The 15,001-nt window shown below is 43.5% G+C and overlaps 1 protein-coding gene across 1 annotated transcript in view; it reads left to right on the top strand.

Annotated features, from left to right (window-relative positions):
• nlrc5 (NLR family, CARD domain containing 5) overlaps positions 1 to 15,001 on the top strand; it is a 171,937-nt gene that overhangs the window by 119,588 nt on the left and 37,348 nt on the right. Inside the window, exons 36-40 of the mRNA XM_080187115.1 lie at positions 6,150 to 6,230; positions 9,534 to 9,581; positions 10,142 to 10,216; positions 11,939 to 12,022; positions 13,486 to 13,569. Of these exons, the coding sequence (XP_080043241.1) occupies positions 6,150 to 6,230; positions 9,534 to 9,581; positions 10,142 to 10,216; positions 11,939 to 12,022; positions 13,486 to 13,569 (372 nt within the window). The remainder of the gene's footprint in view (positions 1 to 6,149; positions 6,231 to 9,533; positions 9,582 to 10,141; positions 10,217 to 11,938; positions 12,023 to 13,485; positions 13,570 to 15,001) is intronic.

The raw sequence follows: 15,001 nt of genomic DNA, 5'->3' as shown, positions 1-15,001 counted from the left end.
GTATGCCGGCGTTGGACTGGCGTAAACACAGTAAAAAGTCTGACAACACCAGGTTTTAGTCCAACCTATTTATTTGATAATACTCACAAGCTTTCGGGGTTAGTCCCTTCGTCAGGTGAATGGAGAGTTCTGGCCTCAGACAGAGCATATAAAGCACAGACAGTTTAGAGATTACTGATTAGAATGCGAATCCTTACACCTAACCTGCTGTTCAAGACCTGAAGTGGCTGATAATGTGAGTGGAAGGAGCACTGATCACAGTTTAAAGAGATGTGTATTGTCTCCAGACAGTACAGTAAGTGAGGTTTTGCAAACCCAGGCAAGTCACGGGGGTTACAGATAGTGCGACATGAACCCAAGATCCCTGTTGAGACCGTCCTCATGTGTGTGGAACTTGGCTATCAGTCTCTGCTCAGAGACTCTGCGCTGTCGTGTGTCGTGAAGGCCGCCTTGGAGAATGCTTACCCGAAGGTCAGAGGCTGAATGCCCGTGACCACTGAAGTGTTCGCCAACAGGAAGGGAACAGTCTTGCCTGGTGACTGTCGAGCGATGTTCATTCATCCGTTGTCGTAGCGTCTGCATGGTCTCCCCAATGTACCATGCTTCGGGACATCCTTTCTTGCAACGTATCAGGTAGACAATGTTGGCCGAGTTGCAAGAGTATTTACCATGTACCTGGTGGATGGTATTCTCACGTGTGATGATGGTATCCATGTCGATGATCCGGCATGTCTTGCAGAGGTTGCTGTGGCAGGGTTGTGTGGTATTGTGGTCACTGTTCTCCTGAAGGCTGGGTAGTTTGCTGCGAACAATGGTCTGTTTGAGGTTGTGTGGTTGTCTGAAAGCAAGAAGTGGGGGTGTGGGGATAGCCCTGGCGAGATGTTCGTCTTCATCAATGATATGTTGAAGACTCCGGAGAAGATGTCGTAGCTTCTCCGCTCCGGGGAAGTACTGGATGACGAAGGGTACTCTGTCCACTGTGTCCTGTGTTTGCCTTCTGAGGAGATCGGTGCGGTTTTTCGCTGTGGCACATCGGAACTGCCGATCTATGAGTCGAGCACCATATCCTGTTCTTATGAGGGCATCTTTCAGGGTCTGGAGGTGTCTGTCACGATCCTCCTCATCTGAGCAAATCCTGTGTATACGGAGGGCTTGTCCATAGGGAATGGCTTCTTTAACATGTTTAGGGTGGAAACTGGAGAAGTGGAGCATTGTGAGATTGTCTGTGGGCTCCTTCCACTCACATTATCAGCCACTTCAGGTCTTGAACAGCAGGTTAGGTGTAAGGATTCGCATTCTAATCAGTAATCTGTAAACTGTCTGTGCTTTATATGCTCTGTCTGAGGCCAGAACTCTCCATTCACCTGACGAAGGGACTAACCCTGAAAGCTTGTGAGTATATTATCAAATAAATAGGTTGGACTAAAACCTGGTGTTGTCAGACTTTTTACTGTGGGAGGAAACCAGATTACCCGGAGGAAACCCACACAGACACGAGGAGAATATGCAAACTCCACACAGACAGTGACCCGAGCCAGGAATTGAACCCAGGACCCTGGAGCTGTGAAGCAGCAGTGCTAACCCCTGTGCTACCATGCCGTCCGCATGTTGGGCAAATGTTAGGTGCCCATGCCCTGCCCAATTTTGGATTGGTTCCATTGAGGTCACATAGTCCGATTTTAACACTGTGTAAAGAAATGGGTTTTGAGTGAGTTAAAGTCTAACTCAGCCTAAAGTCCAGCTGAGTGTAAAATGGGTATCCATCCGTAAGTAAGAAAATGACAAAGGAAAAGACTTCCGGATCCATCAAACCCGCCACACACTCGTGATGCCTGGAGAATTAAGATTTGTTACTTCCTTCTTCCCTGTAGCCATTCAATCTCCCGAGAGAGGGAAAGAAACAGTGTCCTTAAATGAGAAAAAGAGAAGTTGTGCGTATCCAACAAGAACACACTCCATTTTCACTGTGTTAGCTTCTCACAAACCCAATGAGGTAGAATTTTCTCATGTGTGGAGGGAAGTTCCTAGAACTCTTTTCCAAAGTGTCTCCATTTTCAAACTCAAAAAAAGCCTCTCAGAAAGTGCAATGTGATATTTCCGATTTCTGTACCAGCTTTCCTTGTACCCTCACTGAGTGCCAGTTAGTGCCAGGCTAGGGCTGTATTTTTTTTCCTGTGGATCTGTACCCACTGGAACCTGGCACAAGATTTTCCAAACTCATTTAATTTAGGAGCCTTATAACTAAGAAGATAGGAAGGAGACTTTTATTGTGCCAGACATTGAACCAAGTTTCCAAAGCAGACAGTACAGGGAACTTATCCAATAAACTGCTTCCCTTTCCCCTCCATGACTGCCTGCTGCTTGTTTTGATGATATGGAGATTTAACCTGGTGTTGTGAGACTTCTTGCTTGTTTTGATGTACAAGGCGCAAGACCAAAAGAGAACCTAACCATCTTCCCTTGGCATTCAATAGTATTCTCATTGCTGAATCCCCCGCTATCAAAATTCTGTGGGTTACTATTGACCAGAAACTGAACTGGACAAGCGTTACAAATAGGTAAAGTTGCCATAATCCCAGAGGGGGAAGAGCTGACTAGTGGTGATTTAACTTGAGGATCACCACACCTCAGCAGAGGGGATAAGGTTGAGAAGGCAGACCTTCATGAATAACCTCAACCAGTATGGGGATTGAACCCACACTGTTGGCATCGCTGCACATCACAAATCAGCTCTCCAGTCAACTGAACTAAACTGACCTCCATATAAATACAGTGGCTACAAGAGCAGGTCAAAAGGTGGGAATTCTGCAGCAATTAACTTATCTCTTGAGTCTCCAAAGTCTGTCCACTATCCACAAGGCACAAGTCAGGAGTATAATAGAACACTGTCCATTTGCCTGGATGAGTGCAGCTCCCACAACACTCAAGAAGCTCGACACCATCTAGGACAAAGCAGCCCACTTGATTGGCACCCCTTCCACAAACACTCATTCCCTCCACCACCAATGAACAGTGGTAGCCATGTATACCATCTACAAGATGCACTACAGGGGACTCACCAAGACTCCTTGGTCAGCACCATCTAGAAAGACATGAGCGGCAGATACCTGGAACACCTCTATCTGGAAGCTCTCCTCCAAGTCACTGTGATCCTGACTTGGAAATGTATCACCATTCCTTCACTGTCACTGGGTCAAAATCTTAGAACTCCCTCCCTAATAGCACTGTGGGTGTACCTACATCTCAGCGATTGCTCACCACCATCTTCTGAAGGACAACGAGACTTGGGCAATAAATTCTGGCCTAGCCAGCGACGCCTGTACTCCATAAATGAATTTTTTAAAATTCAGTTTAAAAGTGATTCTAAAAACTGGTTAAAACATGAATTGCTTAACGTTTCAGTAAATTTATGGTGGGATGATGACACAGTGGTTAGAAACTGCTGCTGTCAATATCAAGGACCTGGGTTCAATTCCGGCCTTGGTTGACTGTGTGGAGTTTACATGTTCTCCCCATGTCTGCATGAGTTTCCTCTGAGTGCTCCGGTTTCCTCCCACATTCCAAAGATGTAGGGGTTAGGTTGATTGGCCATGGCAAATTGATCCTTAGTGTTAGGGGGATTAGCAGGGTAATTATGTGGAGATATGGGGATAGGGCCTGGATAGCATTGTTGTCAGTGCAGGCTTGGTGAGCCAAATGGCTTCTTTCTGCACTGTAGGGAGTCTATGAAAGTTTTTGAATCCATAGCATCCAGCTTGTTAACAGCTTTACAAGCCATGTGTTTGAATGATTTTTAGGGGGTGGGTGTAAAGATATATTCCTGCATAATTGCTGCGAGTATGGGGATCAGAAATTTGCCATGCAGCAAGAATGATGTTGGATTTTGGCAAATTTGCATCATTTGCCCAGTTTATATCTCTTCTGATTAAAGTCATGCAGATCAGGAGAATCGGTAGTGGGTGGTAAATGCAATATTGAAGTTACTGGCCCCAGTGATGGCTTTCTCCACTGTATCGTGGAAAACTTTGGAAAAAAGAAATCCATGGGCAGATCCCACAATGTCACACATGGGTCATTTTTAAAAGGTGGCCGGTGCAAAAAAGTTAAAATAGAACTCATCAACCAACCAACCCCCACCCCCATCCCCCCGTACTTCTTCCTGGCAGAGCCTGGGCACTGTTCTAGTACTGCCCGGGCATGACTCTCTCCCCTCTGAGCAATTCACTTGAACTCTTCTGGCAGTACTGCACACCAGGTGCACTGTGGGAGACAAATCATCATTGGTGTTGACATGCATGAATAATATAAAGTGGCAATTATCAGGAGTAGGGGCCTGATGATTTGATTAAACTTACTATAATGGGGTTCCCGACATTGGACATCAGGAATCTCGTTATGTCGTTGGCTGGTGGCGGGGACAGTCGCGAAGGACTGATGTATAATGCAATTTGAGCCTCCCATGAGATTTTACACTCCTGTCATCATTCCCACCCAGTATGAACAGGAACAGAAAATCCCAGTCATTATAAAACACAGCTGATCAGATAGTGCCCCTCTCTCTATAATTGTTCGAGGCAAAATAATCCCCAATATTTCTCAAAGTCCCATTAAGTGAAAAGATCTTTTCTGAATTGGAAACAGTGAAAAGCTCTGCAAGACCCAGATCTTTAAAAAATGTGGTTAGGAAAGAAAGCACTCCTGCATCAGTCAAAGCACTAATAATGTTTAATTCCCAGAAATTAAATGGTTCATTGAACAGGGAAGACAGATTTGTACTTGCATTTAAAAAGAACAATTCTCATTTGGTTGACAGCAGAGCACCTGGTAGTTGCAATGACATCACAATTGCATTTGGCCTCCCTAATTTAGCTTTCTTTTTATGATTTTCCACAAAATCTGCATTGTATATTGAGGGAATAGTGAAGGAGAATGTGAGTGATTGATAATTGCTGGGGCAATTGCGGGCCTGGTTCAGGAATGTTGTCCCCTAAACTGATGGTGGATGATAGATGAATTGCAATATTTGGGAAATAGTTTGGTGGTGTGTGTCTGTGGCACTTGAGGTTTCCTGTGGAGTTGAAGATTAAAGACATGGGGAAAGGGAAACTATCTGCAACCTCTTTCAACTGATGCCAATGTACAATGTAGTCTTGATGTGGAATCTGTATGTACTATAAGTGTCAAATTCACCACAAACAGCCGACCAGCTGTAAATTTCTGTGTAAACGCAGCTAGTAAAAAATTGTGAATCTTGACTTATTTTGTCTTTTTATTGTCTGGAGGCCTTCCCCGGTAACTGCAGAGGTTCTGGACAGCTGACCAATCAGGAAACTGCACTGCTGACCAATTTGGCTGGGATTATAGGAACAGGAGGAGACCATTCATCCCCTCCCGAGCATACTTCACCATTCAGTTAGATTATGCCTTATTTGTAGCTCAACTCCATTCATCCACCTTCGCTTCAAAATACTCTTAGCTACTAAAAATATATCAATCTCAGATTGAAAGCTCCAGTACAACCTTTTGTGGGAGAGAATTTTAGATTTCTAATGTGCTTTCTTGGGAAGAATTGCTTCCTGCTTTCCTCCAAAATGACCAAGCTCCAATTTTAAATTACATCTCCTCATCTTTGATTTTCCCTCCAGAGGAACTAGGCATCCACACTGTCAAATAATATTAACATTTTAAACAGCTCAGTTGCACCACCACTCAGTACCCTGTACTTGACAAAATCCAAGACAAAATTCTGTAGCCTGGCCTCATAATCTAACCCACTAAGCGTTGGTATCAAACAAATAACAGGCACTTAGCCAGGCTATGGTCAGAATGTTGCCAACTGACTTCCTCTGGTGACATCTACTCTTTGTTTCCTGTGGTGCTACCCACTTGTGGTGATTCTCTGCTTCATTGAGGACAGCAGCATTGCTACATAGAGGCTGGAAAAATATTTTTAAAAAAGTCACTGCAAGAGCATTTCTCTTGACTTCACTGCCACCCATCTATTGACTATTACCTTAAAGATAATCTGCTATGGCTGATCTTCCATTCTCACCAATTCAGTTTAAAACTAAACAATCCAAGCTTTCTGTCCTGTTTGACAATTTGCATTTTGTTGCTGCTAATATCAGTGGAAACCTTTTTTTTTGCAGGGTAAAGAACAGAAGTGTTTTAATACGGTTAATGGAGAATGGCTTTCGATCTACTGAGACACCTTTGTCTGATTATGACAGGTATGGAGATAGATGATATTGCATAGAGTGTGAGCTGATCCCAAACCATGTCACGTGCACATTTAATTCGTCTCCCATGTTTCTCAAGGTGTAGAGCGCCATTGCTGGGAACTTGAGCTCAGAAATATTTTAAGTCCGTTTAATCCTCAAAGCGCTATTTAATATCCAAACCAAAACAAAATGTTGGGATACAATTTTTTCAATGTGAATGATGATTTTTTTATCAATTTGTTGTTTTTAGCTTTTTGATTCTTTTTGTAAGTGTTTACCCTATCACTGGGGCTAGCACTCTTTGCATGATGGTTGTGTGGAGCTAAGTAGCCACCATTTCCCAGGGCGGGAATGGTCACTACGAGAGGACACAGGTTTAAGGTGTTGGGGAGCAGGTACAGAGGAGATGTCAGGGGTAAGTTTTTCACTCAGAGAGTGGTGGGTGAGTGGAATTGGCTGCCGTCAGTGGTGGTGGAAGCGAACTCGTTGGGGTTTTTTAAGAGACTTCTGGATGAGTACATGGGATTTAATGGGATTGAGGGTTATAGGTAGGCCTAGTAGGTAGGGATATGATCAACGCAACTTGTGGGCCGAAGGGCCTGTTTATGCTGTAGTTTTCTATGTTCTGTGTTCTAACAGTGAGTTAGTAATAGGGTACCAAGCTCACATATAATGTCTGAAGGAATGAAATGATTCAAAGCGAAACCCTATAAGCAGGAAGATATCTTGTTCATTGTTATTTTGCAGAATACTCTTCAAGATTTTTATTTTTTTATTCATTCATGGGACATGGGCATCACTGGCTGGCCAGCGTTTATTGCCCATCCCTTGTTGCTCTTGAATGTGAATGGCTTGCTAGGCCATTTCAGAAAGCAGTTGAGAGTCAACCACATTTTCTATTGAGGAGAGATTGAGCCGTTTAAGATTTTATTCACTGGACTTCAGAAAAATATGGGAGGATCTCATGGAAACCTATAAAATTCTAACAAGACTAGATATGCAGGAAGGATGGTGGGGGAATCTAGAACCAGGGGTCACAGTCGGAGGGATACAGGGTTGACCATTCAGGACAGAAATGAGAAATTACTTCACCGAGAGAGTGGTCAACCTATGGAATTTGCTCCCACAGAAAGTGGTTGAGACAAAACATTGTACATTTTCAAGAAGCAATTAGATTTAGCGCTTGAGGCAAAGGGGATCAAAGGACGTGGAGGAAAGGCAGGATTAGCCTGTTGAGTTGGGCGATCAGCTATGATCATGATGAATGTTGGACAGGGTTCGAAGGGCCAATGGCCTCCTTCTGCTTCTATTTTCGATGTTTCTTTGGTTAAGACATTTGCTCTCCACTACAAGCACTGCATATCCAGACATTATTTCCTATGTTAGGGTGGGGGAATGTAAGCTGAGTTCATGAATAACATTGACCGGAATTTTACCATCCCACCAGCCATGAGAATCAGCGTGAATGTGGGCCTGGTGTGGGCATGGAAAGGCCTGTTGACCTCAGGCATGATTTTAGGATTTTGCGATGAGCAGGGCCGTGAAGTACATTGTGCAGGAAGTGAGATTTGTAATGGCATAAATTATCCAAATTATAGTTGTTAGAAGGTTTATAAGTTCCAGCTCTTTACAGAAAATTGGGGCACGCTGCAAGACAGGTTTAGAGGTGGGAGAGGAGGGGAATAGGCCCTTAAGTAGGCAATTAATGCCTACAAATAGCCTTATCTGCCAACTCTGATATTCAACAGTGACAGAATACACAGTGATATGTACTTTGACAGTGTTTGGTTTTTTACCATCCATTTCAAATGGGATTTCACGGTCTAAAAGAAGTTTTCTTCACTTTTTTCTCTCACCCAAGGGTGGAGAGGAGCTGGGATTAACTATAATCGTGTGTTGGATGTTATCAACGCCTTGTACTGAAAGAAACGCAACAGCTGAGTATTTATAGCCAGACCAGCCAAAAACCTGAGTGCAATTCCAGTTCCACTCTCAGACAGAATTAGGATGTGGCCTGTCTATAACTCTACCCTGAGCCTTAGAAATATGATGTGGAGATGCTGGCGTTGGACTGGGGTCAACACAGTAAGAAGTCTCACAACACCAGGTTAAAGTCCAATAGGTTTATTTGGTAGCACAAGCCACTAGCTTTCGGAGCACTGCTCCTTCATCAGCTAAGTGGGAGTTCTATTCACAAACAGGGCTTATAAAGACACAAACTTAATTATACAAAATGATGGTTGGAATGCAAGTCTTTATAGGTAATTAAGTCTTAAAGGTACTGGCAGTGTGAGTGGAGAAAGAATTAAGCACAATTAAAGAGATGTGTATTGTCTCCAGCCAGGACAGTTAGTGAGATTTTGCAAGTCCAGACAAGTTGTAGGGGTTACAGATAGTGTGACATGAAATATGATAAGTGTAAACTTTATCAACGACCAAACTCTATAATAAAGAGTAGTTCCTCTGCCCAGCCCCTGCCATCCATCCTAATCCCCAGCTTGGGTTGATTTCAATCAGTGTTAACTGTGCAACCACAGCCCTAACCCAAAAGGAAGAAACAGTTCAGACCAATGTTCTTAATTCCCCATTTTACAGGTTTTCCTTCTGGAAAGAGGTCTGTCTCTGTGAAACTGCCACTGAGTGTATTAAACAGCACTCCAACAGTTTGTAGATTAGGCGGGTTAACCATGTAAAAATTGCCCCTTGGTGTCCAAAGATTTATAGGTTAGGTGGATTTGCCATGTTAAATTGCCCCTTAGTGTCCAAAGGTATGCAGGTTGGATAGATTAGCCATGGTAAATGTATTGGGTTATGGGGATAGAGTGGCGGCTGGGCCTGAGTGGGATGCTCTTTTGGAGAATTGGTACAGTCTCAATGGGCTGAATGGTCTCCTTCTGTACTGTAGGGATTCTATGGTCCCTTGAAGGGAGAGGTTCTAAAGCGGATTACAGCTTACTGATTTTGGACAATTCTTTTGAAAGTCATTGTAATTGGCTCCCCAAAAATCCTGCAGCTTCTCCACTGCCTCAGCCTGCATCTATTATATTCACAATGATTCCAAAAAGGAGCCTGCTCCATTGCAATCCCTTTTGCCTAGCCAACGGCACCTCCATGTGGGTGTCTCTGCACCTTTAATAAACCTTCCGACCATGGTAGAATAAGCGTCGCAGTAGGAGAACAGCACAGATATCAAGACTGTGTCTGTGCCTGGAAAGACAGACTGCACATCAGAGTTACACACCCACAATTCCTCGAGCCTCCAAAGGTACACAATAAGCAAAACTGATCTGAGATCTTTCTGATCCCTTCCAGCAGCAGAATGGACATTGGAGCACAGTATCCTGCCTTGCGTTTAATCAGGTGACTATTCTGTTTGAGTTACTGTTAAATACTCTATCTGAACTGGATACTTTGAACATTCTTAACTGTCATTATTTTTATACCTATTATACCCTAACTGATTTGTGGTGCATTTCTATAAAAGCCTTAAATTATGTGTGATAAATTGTTTAAGAACATAAGAAATAGGAGCAGGAGTAGGCCATCTAGCCCTTCGAGCCTGCCCCACCATTCAATAAGATCATGGCTGATCTGAAGTGGATCAGTTCCACTTTACTGCTTTCTCCCCATAACCCTTAATTCCCTTGTCTGTCAAAAACCTATCTACCCGTGACTTAAATATATTCAACGAGGTAGCCTCCACCACTTCAACTGGCAGAGAATTCCAGAGATTCACCACCCTTTGAGTGAAGAAGTTCCTCCTCAACTCTGTTCTAAACTGCCCCCCCCTTATCTTGAGGCTGTGCCCTCTAGTCCTGCTATCCTTTCTAAGCGGGAAGAATCTCTTCTTTATTCTCTCTTTATTCTTAACATTCTTCAGTATCAAACAAATAATGTCTTTTCCACTTGCTAATTTTCAGTTTGTACCAGTGTGATATTGAATTTCCTCATCTTGCATCCATCATTAAACAGTGCCCGCACCTACTGGAGTTCCAGTAAGTCTCTCTCTTATCATAGCTTTGTGCATGTGTCAGGCATGTTTATGTGGGTGGGTGTCAGGTGTTGTCGGGCGTGTCTGCATGTGTGCATGTGTGTGTGTCAGGCATGTCTGTGTGCGCATGACAGGAACATAAATATTGCAAGGGTAAATGTTCTAACATCCTGGTAATCACATGGCAATGACAGTTCACAATCTTGCAGCTCTTTTGTATGTAAGCTGCAAGGTTTACTGCAGTGAATGAGAGCAGTTCCATTATGGTCCTAGCCAACACCCATCTCCTTCCATTCGCTGCTTTCCTCTCCAGAATAACCAGTGGAAATATTCACATTATTAGTCTGTAATTGCCATCTTTAGATGCAAATAACTCATCCATCCCATAATTGTTAATGTGCATGGGATTGCTCCAGCGGGGGGGTGGGGGGCGGGGGTTCATTTCAGCTCCAAACCTCTCACATTGACGTCAAAGACTGTTCAAACCAGTTATTGTAATAAAGCTACCTATACTTACACAAAGTGTTTCCATATTCCACAGAAACTACAAAAGCAGTTTAGAACCATAGGAGCAGGAGTAGGCCACTCAGCCCATCGAACCTGCTCCATCATTCAGTGTGATTGTGGCTGATCCTCCCTCTCAATGCCATGTTCCTACTCTCACCCCACACCTCTTGACACCTTTTGTGTTTCGCAATCTATCCGTATCATCCTTAAATATGTTCAGTGACTTGGCCTCAACAGCCTGAGGATTAATCCTGATTCTTTATACAAGGTTAATGTACGATTAATATGAGTGTAAAATCATTTTGATGTATTATACGTAGGTATAATGAGCTGTATTACTTCCTACCTGGTGCTGATGGCATTGTTTGAATAATGTACAGACTTCTTGTACACTACTATTGCAGAATTCTGTACGTGTTACATTCCTAACATTCACTCGATCTCTAACTCTTAGGCTGCATATTACACAGTGAATTAAATTAAGGAATTGGAGAAAATCAGTGTTAGTAAAAAATAATACTGGAAAAATTAATGGCACTGAAAGCTGATAAATCCCCAGGGTCTGATAATCTATATCCCAGGATAATAAAGGAAGTGGCCATAGAAATAGTGGTTGCTTTGATTATCATCTTCCAAAATTCTGTAGATTCTGGAAGAGTACCAGCAGATTGGAGGGTGGCAAATGTAACACCACGAATTAAAAAAGGAGAGAGGGACAAAATAGGGAATTACAGTCTGGTAAGCCTAACAGAGAGTTTAAAAATTCAATGGGAACAGCCGGCAATGCACTTTTCCCACCTAAGTTTGGCACTCTGGGAAAAAAAGAGAAAATTCGCCATCCATGTGCTCCTGTCATTCTAACTTCTATATCTGTCATTGTGATCTGAGGTTCTATGAGGATGTATCTTACCTATTGTTGGTGGTGGTAGTGCTGTGATATAAAGTGAGGATTAACAGACATAACTGCAGTGTCCAATCCCCAGGGATTTATTCAGTGACCATTCCCAGGGCCACTGAGCAGAAGTCACTGGGAATTTTCAATAGTGGGCTGGCTAGGAACATGATGAATGCTAACCAGATGCAAGTCAGCATTCCTCAAATCACCTCATGGATCTGCTATCCTGAGCTTTAAATGGATGTATGGTGACAGTGTTTGCTTGTTAGCAAAGTCACTCTGTCCTGACTTATGGAGTTACAGATCTTCCTCATGTACTTTCAGTTTATATCGAAACAATGTCGGGAACAAAGGAGCAGGAACATTGGCTGAGATCCTTCCTGTTTTCCAGGGTCTGAAGAAGCTCAGGTAAGCTCCGTGAACTGGCGTTTGATCCCGGTTTTTAAAGCCCTCGAGGATTCTTGAGAGCCAGTTATAAACCTGTCCAGTGTTACATTAATCTGATTCATAAAATGAGCAGAGAATTCGGCAAGTTTAACTCCTTAGGTCTTTTATTGCTTAAGTGCACTACATAATGTGAAACTGAGCTACAGGGCTGTAAGATTCTATTTTTAAATCCTCTGTCTACATTGAGCTAAGTGTGACAACTGCAGAGAGTCTATTTTAAACTCCAGTGCTACTGGACTAAGGAAGGAGGAGTCGGTGGAGAGAGGTAAATTGCTGTCTGCTGGCTCTGACCTATTGGATACCAAGACTAAGCTCAGCTGTGACCACTTTATAATCAAGCAGTTTGTCCATATTCCTAAATAGTCACCCAACATGATTTTTGAAATAATGGCCAGGTGATAGCCAGAGTATGCGCTCTCTGAATGATTAAGGACCCAAGCTGGAGGGCAGTAGAAGGCCTACCAGAACTGAGAGAATGGTGGCCTGCTGTGCAGTTAAGGGCACCTTCAGATAGACCCCTCTCAGCAATTCCAATATTTCCACAGGGTAGACTGCAGCTCCAGTTGTCATGACCGATCGCTGACCCATCCCTCACCTGCTGCTGGCAAGCCACTGACCACTTGCAGGGGTCCTTTCTGCTGACTGGCCCTTGTCCATCTCTGTTCCTGATGAACTCTGATCTTGCGATGAAAATCATATCCCTCCATGTCCAAACAGCACTCACGTAACCGGTAGTGGGGAGCAGTTTGAGCCAGTGGAATTGTACCTAAGCAGGTAGTCGGCATCTTTAGATGAGAAGGGAAGATGATTAAGGGAAGAGGATTGTAAGAACAGTGATGAGTTTAATATAGTGTCCTAGTTTAATGATGTTTCTGGAGTTCTTGTGTATCTATACCAGTTTCTAAATAGCTCTATCATGAGCAGGATTTTTATTTCTGCCTGCTCTGAAGCTAAGCCTCAACACAGATGATAAGCAGATAAGCTACCCCCTCATTTCCTGCTGCCCCACTGTCTTCTATCTTGTAGCAGGTACCGGAAAGCTCAGTAAGACGGGTTGGATCTGGTTGCCTTTTCAAAGAACAAAGAAAATTACAGCAGAGGAACAGGCCCTTTGGCCCTCCAAGCCTGCACCAACCATGCTGCCCATCTGAACCAAAATCTCCTACCCTTCTGGGGACCATATCTCTCTATTCCCACCCTATTCATATATTTGTCCAGACCCCCTTTAAAAATCAAATGGCTTTTCAGATTGGCTTCTCCCGTGCCCTGAGAAAACCTTTCATGTTTGCTGGCTTTTGGAATGTACACTGGGGAAAGCACAAATTGTTTATCACAAGTTCTGTCCTGATTAAGATTTGCTGACAGCTCCTTTTATATTTAATGTTGCTGTTATGACCGCAGTTACATTTCATCTCCCCTCACAGCCTTGAATCCATCGATGTCAGTCCTATTGGAATGTTACCACTGGCAACAGGACTTCACAAATGCCACAGCATCGAGGAGATAAAGCAAGTCTGATTTTTATTTGATGTTATTATTTTTCTTTTCCGGATGTCTCCTCTCCTCATAGAAAATATTCTTGACACATTGCTCCACCTTGTTTGACATTTTCTCTGTTGTCACTGCCGACATTCCCTCTGTCCTATCACCAGTAAGCACAGATCGTAAGGTGGCACAGTGATTATCACTGCTGTCTCACGTAGCACACCTTGGACAGGGGAGTTTTCCTTGGTGTTGGGGGCCTGGCGATTATCACCTTACTGTTTGAGGGGGCTTGCTGTGTACAACTTGACTGCTGTATTTTCCACATTACAACACTGACCACACTCTAGAAGTACATCATTGGCTGTAAAGGTCTGATGTTATGAAAGGTGCTGTACAAACTCAAGTATCTTTAACAGCTGAGCAAGATGTCTGTGAACTGCCACATGAGAACCACTGTCCAGATGTTACAAGTCTCACTTTTAGAGATCAATGTGAGAGAACTTGCTTCACGGACCCTCACAGATCACGGACCCTCACTCAGATCACGGACTCTCACACAGATCTCACACACGTATACACCCTTTTCTGCTTAACCCTGTTAGATTGTAAAGTTTCACTTATTCATTCGTGGGTTGTAGCTGTCACTGGTGACCATTTGGAGTATTTAAGGGAAGTTCACGAGAGAAGCACATGGAAAGGTATGCTGATCGGGTGAGAGGAAGCAACCGGAGAGAAGAATATGGAGACAGAATATGGAGTGTGCACTGGGGAAAGCACACATTGTTTAACACCAGCATAAATAGCAGCATCGGCTAGTTGGGCCAAATGGCTGACTTCTGTGCTGTAAGTTCTATCCACTTGAGAACAGAGGAACAGTAGCTGGCACATCTCATGCTGTCTGATTTAAGTTTATGAGTAAGTTATCTGGTCTTGGGCATTTGAAATTTGTCGTCTTGAAGTCAACATTAATAACTGGAAAAAGCAAGATACTGGATACAGGAACCTGAGACCAAAACAGAAAATGCTGTTTTTTGTATTAATTACTGACCCAGGATGGCAAAGAGTGATCCATCAAGAACACTGGGCATGGCACAATTACTGCCATTCCTTCTGTCCTCTTTCCCTATACCCACCACTCCTCCTCCACACCCCCACCTCCCTACTCCTCACCAGAGCTCCCCATTTGTCATTATTAATGCTGCAGATTTTAGCAGATTACAAGATCTCAGGGTGGAGGGGAGGGTGGTGGGGTGGCGGGTATCAACTGCCTTCCATTTTGGGGCAAAATTTGGGTTAAATTTTGCAATAAAGAATTTGGAGAATTGAATGAGTCCATCTACCTCAGTCTAGTGTTGCAAACTCTCTTTAGTTCCTCGGGGACAGAAGCTGGGTAACTCCCTGATCGGGTATGGAGTGTGCAAAGATAGCTGCAGTCTGAACTGGTTACACAATTGG

Source organism: Carcharhinus amblyrhynchos, chromosome 4 (genome assembly GCF_965287045.1).
Source record: "Carcharhinus amblyrhynchos chromosome 4, sCarAmb.v2.hapA, whole genome shotgun sequence".
Classification (NCBI taxonomy): domain Eukaryota; kingdom Metazoa; phylum Chordata; class Chondrichthyes; order Carcharhiniformes; family Carcharhinidae; genus Carcharhinus; species Carcharhinus amblyrhynchos.
Note: the sequence above shows the minus strand (reverse complement) of the source record. Positions and strands in the feature narration are given on the sequence as shown.